The sequence below is a fragment of the Arachis stenosperma genome, chromosome 6, assembly GCF_014773155.1.
Source record: "Arachis stenosperma cultivar V10309 chromosome 6, arast.V10309.gnm1.PFL2, whole genome shotgun sequence".
Lineage (NCBI taxonomy): Eukaryota > Viridiplantae > Streptophyta > Magnoliopsida > Fabales > Fabaceae > Arachis > Arachis stenosperma.
The window spans coordinates 31,111,179-31,122,870 of NC_080382.1; the positions used below are offsets into that span (position 1 = coordinate 31,111,179).

General features: G+C 36.6%; 1 protein-coding gene across 6 annotated transcripts; it reads right to left on the minus strand.

Moving 5' to 3' along the window:
• Positions 1-3,981: 3,981 nt before the first annotated feature.
• On the minus strand, positions 3,982-5,776 carry LOC130936324 (alpha-glucan water dikinase, chloroplastic-like). 6 transcript variants are annotated; one of them, XM_057866376.1, is made up of 5 exons: positions 5,703-5,776; positions 5,287-5,460; positions 5,067-5,159; positions 4,659-4,774; positions 3,982-4,275 (listed from the first exon to the last, which is right to left on the minus strand). In XM_057866376.1, the coding sequence occupies exons 2-5, from the start codon at positions 5,383-5,385 to the stop codon at positions 4,041-4,043; spliced, it is 543 nt and encodes a 180-aa protein (XP_057722359.1). In that variant the 5' UTR covers positions 5,386-5,460; positions 5,703-5,776; the 3' UTR covers positions 3,982-4,040. The 6 variants fall into 6 exon arrangements, with proteins under 6 accessions (XP_057722359.1, XP_057722358.1, XP_057722361.1 ...); XM_057866375.1 differs by having other exon boundaries at positions 5,581-5,762; XM_057866378.1 differs by lacking the exon at positions 5,067-5,159.
• Between the last annotated feature and the right edge of the window lie 5,916 nt (positions 5,777-11,692).

The window sequence follows — 11,692 nt, forward strand, 5'->3', positions numbered from 1 at the left end:
CAGAAGTTAAGTCCATGATCTCTATATCCATCTCAGGATCTTCATCGTCTGAAATAACGATGACTTCTGATGTACTCTGGGGACTACCATCATTGTTGTCGCCTGTAGAAGCTATACCACTAAAAGAAATCTACTCAACTTCTGAGGGCTGACTAAAAGCTGCAGCAGAAGTCCTGATAGGCTCTATGGTGAAAGGGTTAGAGGAGCGAGTAGAAAGAGACTCTATTGACATATCAAATTCTACTGGAGAAAACTCAGGGATATAGTCATCGATGACAGGGCTAGGCTTGAGCACTGCCTGACCATCCTGCTGTGCTGGAATAGGACCTCTATGCACATGATCAAAAGGATAATGAATAGAATCGGGATGTAACTAAGATAGCAGAAAAGTATACGGTGCATCAGGATCAAAGAGGGATGAAGCTAGCGAGTAATGAAATGGATGATCTCTAACTGCATACTTACGGACTCAAAAATCCGTAGGCATCACATGGAAGCTGTGAAGGACAGGATCCTCGTACACGAAAAGCTGTTTGAGCTCATAGAAAATGACACTCATCTCTATCTGGAGGGGATAGAAAGATAGGGGGTAAGAACTGGGGAGTTCTTAATAGGGTCGGGGTGAAACAAGTTAAGTTACTATATATATATATATATATATATATATATATATATATATATATATCGGTTACGTGTCCCAGATCAATCAGACCACAACAAAAGAATATAGAGCAAACAACAATCAAGAGTAAAAAACATATAACATATAACCACAAGAACGAATTCAAGACACACAAGAAATATGCGCAAACAAGTATGATGCATGTCTAACCCTAGTGCAGGTAATGAGCTCATCTGTCGGTTTTTGACCCGCGCCCGACATTACATCCTTACGGACATTGTCTCTCATTGCCATCGCTTCGAGGTATAGTGCTCGGTACACTATTGGGTTATAGCACCCGCATGCTCTTGGGCTATAGTGCCCGTACTGCTCCAAAGATTAAAGTGACGAGTCACACTCTTGAGCTATAGCCCTATATTGCTCTTTGGCAATCCGCCTGATAAATTGATGACAAAAAGAGTCATTGGTGTAGCACTTCAAACCTCAACATCTCATCACATAATTAAATACCTTTCAAGATATAATAATTCTTTATTCATAATACCACAATTTCTCTAAAATAATAAACTGAAACAGAGCGGGTAATGAGATTTAACTTTAGTATCATTTTTTCTAAATATCTCAGAATTCTATAAATACTTTTTAAAAATATGCATAAACATGCCACGGGAATAAGATAGATAAATATGCTTAAACTTTGGAAATTAGCATGTTCTACAAGTTACTTTAATTAAATTGACGTATTTTAAATTACTCTAAATAACTTTGAACTTCTATAAAAGAGACTCAATCTTCACTGTTTACTTTATAAATTATTTAAAATATTTTATAAATTTTGAAACACTCAAAACTTCATTAAAATAAGTAAATTGGACACAGTTTTTCTGTTTTCAAATAAAATCTTTTTCGTTCAATTAAAATCATATTTCTCCCAAAACCATCTTCCACTTTAAACCCTTTATTTCAAACCCAATATTTTTCTTCAAAAACTAAATTTAATTAATTTCAATAAATTCATATGTTTATAAATAAATATTTTATTCATTGAATGTTTTTCAAAAGTCAAGCCTCTGCTCCTTTTTACTCGAATTCTCTGTTCAAAATACTCATTTAGTTATAATTAATTCCAAATCAAAATTTGACCATCAGAACTCAGTTACATACTATTTTATAATTCAGATTCCAGCCAATTATTCAACAAAAACTTCTCAGTGCCTTATTCCTCAATATGGTCGAAACACAACAATAAATCCAGTAGCAATTCAATTAAAATTTCAACAGCCAACAATCACAGATTTGAGCAACAGACAAATAACAATCCCACCTCATATATCAATTCATTCATAATTTTAACTAATTAAATAGTCAAACCCTACCTTTGTGAAGCGTATAAAATACACAAGATATTGGAGGAGGTTTCTAATCGGTCAAACGGAGCGAAAAGGTTGAAAACTCAGTGGTTCTTCCCCTCCTTTGGTTTGGCCAAACTGGTTCCTGGCAGGGACAGCTCCACTTCGCGATTTTACCGAACAAAACACACATCACTGCGTAGAGGATGAAGATACTATCACTTCTATCGGATCAGAATTTTTATGAGGATCACGAATCTCAAGGAATCAAGTTCGGAAAGTCCGAAAATCAACAAAATCTTCCATTTTTCCCATGCATGGCTTCGTCTATTTTGTGAAGAGAAAGAAAAATTGTGTTTTTTATATCATGTGATTAGTGACTAAGTATCACTTAATCAAAGGAGAGGAGGCATGCGTTGCAACACGTGACGTATTAAGTACTGTGTGTCGCGATTTTGAATCATTGAGTCAACAAAATTAATTTTTAAATATTTTAAAAGATAATTACAGTAATTGAGTATGGTAAAAATTTAAATAATTATTTTAAGTAATAATATTTAATTAAAACAAAAATTAAATAAATTATTAATATAAATAACACTAATAAAATTAAACTTTTTGAATCTTCTGAACTTAATATAAAATAATCGTCTTTTATTAAATAAAATTAAATAATAACATAATTTTAATATTATATTATTATTTATTTTATTTAAAGATTGCAGAAAAGCTTATCATAAATATTCGGCAAATAAAACATAATACTCACATTCTAACGGAAAAAATAAAAACAGGATGTTACCGCTTTCATTTTGTTTTGTATATAAACGAATGGCGTAGAATCCTGCGGTGGGTTTTAAATTTCTTTTCAAAAATACAAAGTGTTGTGTGTGAACACTGCGAATTGTTTTCTATGGTCGTTTGTCATCATAGAGAGTTGACTTTAAAATCCTCTATAATATCACGTAAACCGCGTTCAGGTTCAGGTTTTCCCGTGTAATCCAAGTTTGAATTTGTAGCTCGTCTAAAATAAGAAAAATTAAGTGGCTTTAAGGGTATTATTGGTTGAGCTCACAATTATGAGAGCAAATTTTAATTTTTTTTTAATGCATTCAATGTATAAAAATTTAATAAAATTTATATTTAATTTATTATTTTTATTCAAGAAGAATATTAAAGAACTAATACTTTTAGTGAAAAAAATAGGAAAATTGGCAACTGTTGATTGAAATATAAGACAAAAATAAAGAAAAAATATTGATCACCAAAAATTTTTAGTACTTAATGTAACAAGGTGTACAATATTAAATTTATATTTTATCATATTATCTTTAAATACAACAACAAAGATTTATCCTTCTAAAGAGCATCAACTACATATATCAAATAATGTCATTGCATTCTAGTTATCATTATCGTATGTAGCTTTAAGATCATTCACTAAAAGAAATTGCTTGACTACCTCATGGTGAGTCCTTTTCACTACAAGAAAACAGTTCTATTGCTACGCTTTTAAAACGTGACAAAAAGCTGAAAAAAGCGTGGCGATAGCTTTTCGCCATATTTTTTAAGCTACGGCCACGTTTTTGAAAGGGTGACTTCTGAAAGGGTGGCGGTTTCATTATCACCATGTTTTTGGTGACCTATCGCCACACTTTTTTCCGCCACGCTTTTTATAGATTGCCACTTTTAAAAGCGTGGCCGTATGTGAGAGGTATGACCACGCTTTTAAACATGACCATATGTGAGATACGGCTACGCTTGCAAAGCGTGCCAATAGAGAGAGATGTGGCCACGCTTTTAAATCGTGGCAATAGCGAGATATGGCCACGCTTTTAAAGCGTAGTAATAGCGAGATACGGCCACGCTTTTAAAGCGTGGCGATAGCCTAATTAAGTTTTTAAAAAAATCATTATTTTGACTTTACCTTCATCGCTGCACTATAAATTTTTAGTCCTTTTTTATTACCAAACCTATAAATATAGTATGCAATTTTTATTACAAGAAAAATCAAATAGTAATTAGTGTCATATATAATTTTTGCTATAGTTATTTTATACATTAAAAAACTAATACTCAAATACAAAATAAATCTTGAATTCAAATTCGAAAACTAAAAACTGAAGAAAAATACAAAAACAATACCACTTAAACCCTAAGTCCTTTGTTGTTCCTCCTTTCTCTAGCCGTGTCAAACTTCTTTCCCTTGGATCGTACATAAGGCTTGGGGATTTTACAAGCCTTGTGTTGTTGAACTGGAAGTCATAGAAGGCCTTCCCCCTTTGCATAAACAATACAGAGCATCTAATGCAGAAAATAAAAAAGAACAATAAGCTCATACAACAATCAAAATATGCAATTCAGAAATAGCAAAATTAACAAGGGAACACAAAACATGTTTAGAAATTTTCTTAACTGGCAACTAAAATTCACTCTCTCAACTAGAATTACATAGCATTTCTTTGATTATCATAGTAGAAATCCACCTCACATGAACTTAAAGCTAATTAAATACCACGTTCAATTAATTTTGAATTCTGCATCTTTAATCCAAGTTTTGGAAGAAATGGTGAATCACTTCATTTAGAATTTGGAATAAAATGAAATAGTTTGGAGGAATTTTTTTCACTAAATTTATGTTAATTAAATGAAACATCGAAGAAGTGGTATGAAAGGCAAAGGTTTACCTGTCGTAAAGGCCAGCTCCAGCATAACCTTCTAGGTCTTCACCATTGGAATCAGATCGAAAAATAATTGACCATCTAATAAACAGGCCAATAGGTTTGCTAGGATATTCGAAGATCTAGAGAAGCCCAAAACCATCAGCAAAATAACAAAAAATTCATGCAACAGATGTAATACTGGTACAGGTAATTTCCCATGTTTACTCTGATTTTCTTTTACTTGATTCATACAATAATGTGATTGTGTTGGTGCTAGGTTATTTCCCCATATGCAACATGTTCAAAATGATCTATGTAGTCAATAATGGGAAATGCTTGATTGTAGTAGTTGTCGTTGTGACATAATCTTAAAAAAGAATGATAACTAAGGATACGGATTTTTCCGAAAAAGAGGGGTCATTAAAAAATTACTTGAGGGGAGTTCAAATCATGTTTTTTGCTTATAAAACTCAAAGCACGTCTAGGATAAGCTCCGATGAGTGTTTCTCCGAGCCCCTTTACCACCTATGTCAAAAAATTTTGACACTTAATGTCTTGCTGCTTTTGTCCTTTCAATTCTTTCTTCAAATAAATTCGTATCTCAAAGTGTGTGGAGGCATACGCTTAAAAACATAAAATCAATTAATTATACCTCAACATATATTTCTGATGCGTCTCCAGAAGACGGATTGGTTGTGTGGATGACAAAAGCATAGTCCGTATTTATCACTTCCTGTACAAGGACAGCCATGGAAAGACACTCGTGGTCGAGTTTTACTTTTCTTGTTCTGAAGTATGATCTTTCGTTCCACTTTGAGCCCCAGACCTTTTTGGAGAAACAAGAAAAAAAATCACAGAGGAGCATTACAAAGATAATTTTTCCTAAAATTTTAAATCAAGTTGAACAAATCATCTTCAATTATAGTCGACATTTGTTTGATCATACATTGCCAAAACATTCAACTGCAACAATTTGGGAAAATTTAAGTAATTCAATGAGGAAAGAGAAAAATCAACAGAGCAGATTGCTCGTAAAATTGTACTAGGGCTGAGTTGAGCCTAACCAACCTAAAAGCAAACTCTAAGGAAGGGTTGGCAAATACTTAAGTCTATCTTGTCCTTATCTCTAGGCAAGGTGGGACTAATGACTTGGAGCATGAAATTTAATTGACTAGACATATAAAGGGTAGACCAATAAGGCAATAACAAAAATTAAACATACTTTGATACCATATTACGGAATATACTTAACCCCAAAAGCTACCTATAGGGGAAAGTTACACATGACTTATAAAAGCTACCTATTACAATGATATTTAATTATATATTAACATATCAGCGAAAGTATGTGATATAATCGATTATATAGTAAAATCTTCTTATAACGAAAATGTATTAAAATTATTCTCTTATTTGTAGTTACTAAAGCTAAATATTTTTACAGTTACGAAATGTATACTAAGCATTGACTATTAACTGATATATTGTAAGAAATATTGATAGAAACTACGTTGTGAGTACAGTCTTAACCGATGAAATTCTCACTGTCAATTTAAAAGATGTCACAATTAAGGAATAAATAACTGGGAGTAGAATTTCTAGGTCGTTTCCCAAAGAGTTGACATAACAGTGTAAATTATTGATCAGGATTTTTATGAGAAATTTGTGAGGGTTGAACATGGAAAATTAAATAACTAAAAATTAAAGCAGTGAATGATAACAAGATGTGTTGTGTATTTAAAATAAGAAAGCATTGGCTAGGAGAAGATTAATTGGAGTTTCTATCCTTGTTGGTTTTCCCAAGTAACATAGTAAAAGTTATTGCCTCCAATTAATTATCCTCTTGCAGTTGCAAAGGAAGGTCAATTGGGTACACTAACTCTGACTCACAAGTCCTAGCCCCTTCCTAGGGAAGGACTAGAGTTAGTGAAAATAGAGTTAGGCAACAATTTCAAAGTTCAAATTAACACTTGAGTTTTCCAACTTAAGGGGTTCCAATTAATCAACTCCCAAACCAAGTTGAGAGCTCTACTCCATTAACATGAATGTCATTTTCACAAACATGAGAAAGGAGTAGATCGGAGACATAATAATTAAAATTAAATTAATAAAAGCAAAATTGGAATTGATAATTGATTAAACAAAATCAAACAGGCAACGGAATTAAACATGAAAATGGTTCATTATATCAATACATTTAAAATTAAGAAAATTCAAACATGAATTCAAGTAACTAAATGGAAAAATAAAGGAGTAGAGTAACAGAAAAGCAAACTATAATGATGGAGGCTTCAACCGAAGGTAGTAGCAACTCTCTCAAGATCCAATCCAAGCAAAACTAAGAAAAAGCTAAGAACCCTATGAGAGCTAGTGTTTTCTCTAGAATTCAAAACTAAAACTAAAAACTAAGTGAGAATGAGAAGTGTCTAAGTTTCAGCTACAACCCTGGCTCTAATCTGGACTTTCGGCCCTGAATCTAGGTTAAAAAGGGCCCAGAAATCGCCCCCGGTGATTTCTGATATGCAGCAGGTGACGGCTATCATGCGTACGCATTGTCCACGTGTACGCGTCGATGCGCATTTTCCTAATCACGCGTACGCGTGCTTCACGCGTGCGCGTCGCTGCTCGCCCATGAAATCTTTAATTCCTTGTGTTCTGGTGCACGAAATTGTGATCAATACTTTTCAAAACATAAACAATCCCTAGTAATGGCTCCAAAGACTTGGTGCTCAATACCATGGCATAAACACAACTTCGCACAACTAACCAGCAAGTGCACTGGGTCGTCCAAGTAATAAACCTTACGCGAGTAAGGGTCGATCCCACGGAGATTGGTGGTATGAAGCAAGCTATGGTCATCTTGTAAATCTCAGTCAGGCAGACTCGAATGGGTATAGTGATAAACGAAAAAAGCATAAAGATAGAGATAGAGATACTTATGTATATCATTGGTGTAAGAGCTTCAGACAAGCGTATGAAGATGCCTTCCCTTCCGTCTCTCTGCTTTCCTACTGCCTTCATCCAATCCTTCTTACTCCTTTCCATGGCAAGCTCGTGTAGGGTTTCACTGTTGTCAGCAGCTACCTCCCATCCTCTCAGTGAAAATACGTCCCTGATGCTCTGTCACAGCATAGGCTAATCATCTGTCGGTTCTCGTTCAGGCCGGAATAATATCCATTGATACTTTTGCGTCTGTCACTAACGCCCTAGCCTGCTAGGAGTTTGAAGCACGTCACAGTCATTCAATCATTGAATCCTACTCAGAATACCACAGACAAGGTGAGACCTTCCGGATTCTCTTGAATGCGGCCATCAGTTCTTGCCTATACCACGAAGACTCTGATCTCACGGAATGGCTGGCTCGTTTGTCAGGCGAGCACTCGGTTGTCAGGCGATCAACCATGCATCGTGCAATCAGAAATCCAAGAGATATTCACTAAGCCTCGCATGCTTGTAGAACAAGAATGGTTGTCAGTCACCTTGTTCATAGGTGAGAATGGTGATGATCCGTGACAATCATCACCTTCATTAAGTTGAAGAACAAGTGATATCTTGGAACAAGAACAAGTGGAATTGAATGGAAGAACAATAGTAATTGCATTAATACTGGAGGTACAGTAGAGCTCCACACCTTAATCTATGGTGTGTAGAAACTCCACCGTTGAAAATACATAAGAACAAGGTCTAGGCATGGCCGAATGGCCAGCCTCCCAAAGAGGGTTCAATCATCAAAACATGATCTCCCAATTTAAATACAATAGTAAAAGGTCCTACTTATAGAAAACTAGTAGCCTAAGGTATACAGAGATGAGTAAATGACATAAAAATCCACTTCCGGGCCCACTTGGTGTGTGCTTGGGCTGAGCAAATGAAGCATTTTCGTGTAGAGACTCCTCTTGGAGTTAAACGCCAGCTTTTATGCCAGTTTGGGCGTTTAACTCCCATTTGGGTGCCAGTTCCGGCGTTTAACGCTGGAATTTCTTGAGGTGACTTTGAACGCCGGTTTGGGCCATCAAATCTTGGGCAAAGTATGGACTATCATATATTGCTGGAAAGCCCAGGATGTCTACTTTCCAACGCCGTTGAGAGCGCGCCAATTGGGCTTCTGTAGCTCCAGAAAATCCACTTCAAGTGCAGGGAGGTCAGAATCCAACAGCATCTGCAGTCCTTTTGAGTCTCTGGATCAGATTTTTGCTCAGATCCCTCAATTTCAGCCAGAAAATACCTGAAATCACAGAAAAACACACAAACTCATAGTAAAGTCCAGAAAAGTGAATTTTAATTAAAAACTAATAAAAATATACTTAAAACTAACTAAAAGATACTAAAAACATACTAAAAACAATGCCAAAAAGAGTATAAATTATCCGCTCATCACAACACCAAACTTAAATTGTTGCTTGTCCCCAAGCAACTGAAAATCAAATAAGATAAAAAGAAGAGAATATGCAATGAACTCCAAAAACATCTATGAAGATCAGTATTAATTAGATGAGCGGGGCTTTCAGCTTTTTGCCTCTGAATAGTCTTGGCATCTCACTTTATCCTTTGGAATTCAGAATGATTGGCTTCTTTAGGAACTCAGAATCCAGATAGTGTTATTGATTCTCCTAGTTAAGTATGATGATTCTTGAACACAGCTACTTTATGAGTCTTGGCCGTGGCCCAAAGCACTCTGTCTTCCAGTATCACCACCGGATACATACATGCCACAGACACATAATTGGGTGAACCTTTTCAGATTGTGACTCAGCTTTGCTAGAGTCCCCAATTAGAGGTGTCCAGGGTTCTTAAGCACACTCTTATTTGCCTTGGATCACAACTCTTATTCTTTTCTTTTTCTTCCTTTTTCTCTTTTTTTTTTCTTTTTTTTTCGGTTTTTTTTTCGCTTGCTTTCTTTCTTTTTTTTTTTGTATTCACTGCTTTTTCTTGCTTCAAGAATCATTTTTATGATTTTTCAGATCCTCAGTAATATGTCTCCTTTTTCATCATTCTTTCAAGAGCCAACATTCATGAACCACAAATTCAAAAGACATATGCACTGTTTAAGCATACATTCAGAGAACAAAAGTGTTGCCACCACATCAATATAATTAAACTGTTATAAAATTTAAAATTCATGCAATTCTTCTCCTTTTCAATTAAGCACGTTTTTATTAAGAGAGGTGATGGATTCATAGGACATTCATAACTTTAAGGCATAGACACTAAGACACTAAGACACTAATGATCATAAGACACAAACATGGACAAACATAAGCATTAATTTTCGAAAAACAAAAGATTAAAGAACAAGGAAATTAAAGAACGGGTCCACCTTAGTGATGGCGGCTCTTTCTTCCTCTTGAAGATCCTATGGAGTGCTTGAGCTCCTCAATGTCTCTTCCTTGTCTTTGTTGCTCCTCTCTCATGATTCTTTGGTCTTCTCTAATTTCATGGAGGAGAATGGAGTGTTCTTGGTGCTCCACCCTTAGTTGTCCCATGTTGGAACTTAGTTCTCCTAGGGAGGTGTTTAGTTGCTCCCAATAGTCTTGTGGAGGAAAGTGCATCCCTTGAGGCATCTCAGGGATCTCTTGATGAGAGGGGTCTCTTGTGTGCTCCATCCTTTTCTTGGTGATGGGCTTGCCCTCATCAATGGGGGTATCTCCTTCCATGTCAACTCCAACTGAATAACAGAGGTGACAAATGAGATGAGGAAAGGCTAGCCTTGCTAAGGTGGAAGACTTGTCCGCCACTTTATAGAGTTCTTGGGCTATAACCTCATGAACTTCCACTTCTTCTCCAATCATGATGCTATGAATCATGATGGCCCGGTCTAGAGTAACTTCGGACCGGTTGCTAGTGGGAATGATTGAGCATTGAATGAACTCTAACCATCCTCTAGCCACGGGCTTGAGGTCATGCCTTCTCAATTGGACCGGCTTGCCTCTTGAATCTCTCTTCCATTGTGCGCCCTCTTCATATATAACTGTGAGGACTTGGTCCAACCTTTGATCAAAGTTGACCCTTCTTGTGTAAGGGTGTTCATCTCCTTGCATCATAGGCAAGTTGAATGCTACCCTCACACTTTCCGGACTAAAATCCAAGTATTTCCCCCGAACCATAGTAAGATAATTCTTTGGATCCGGGTTCACACTTTGATCATGGTTCTTGGTGATCCATGCATTGGCATAGAACTCTTGAACCATCAAGATTCCGACTTGTTGAATGGGGTTGGTAAGTACTTCCCAACCTCTTCTTTGAATCTCATGTCGGATCTCCGGATATTCACCCTTTTTGAGTGAAAAGGGGACCTCGGGGATCACCTTCTTCAAGGCCACAACTTCATAGAAGTGGTCTTGATGCACCCTTGAGATGAATCTATCCATCTCCCATGACTCGGATGTGGAAGCTTTTGCCTTCCCTTTCCTCTTCTAGAGGTTTCTCCGGCCTTGGATGCCATAATGGTTATGGAAAAAAACGAAAAAAGCAACGCTTTTACCACACCAAACTTAAAATGTTGCTCGTCTCGAGCAAAAGAAGAAGAAGAGAGTAGAAGAAGAAGAAATGAGGAAGAGGGGAGATGGTAGTGTGTTCGGCCAAAGAGGAGGAAGTGGTGTTAGGTTGTGTGAAAATGAAGAAGGGAAGAAAGGTATTTATAGGAGAGAGGGGAGAAGGAGTTCGGCCATGTATGGGGGGTTTGGAGGGAAAGTGGTTGAATTTGAAGGGTGAGGTTGGTGGGGATTTATGAAGGATGGATGTGAGTGGTGAAGAGAAGATGGGATTTGATAGGTGAAGGGTTTTTTTGGGGAAGAGGTATGAGGTGATTGGTGAATGGGGGAAGAAGAGAGAGAGTGGTGGTGGGGTCCTGTGGGGTCCACAGATCCTGTGGTGTCAAGGAAAAGTCATCCCTGCACCAAATGGCATCAAAATTCACGTTTGAGCCATTCTGGCGTTAAACGCGGGCTGGTGCCCATTCCTGGCGTTTAACGCCAGGTTCTAGCCCTTTTCTGGCGTTTAACGCCAGTCTGGTGCCCCTTTCTGGCGTTAAACGCCCAGAATGGTGCCAGACTGGGCGT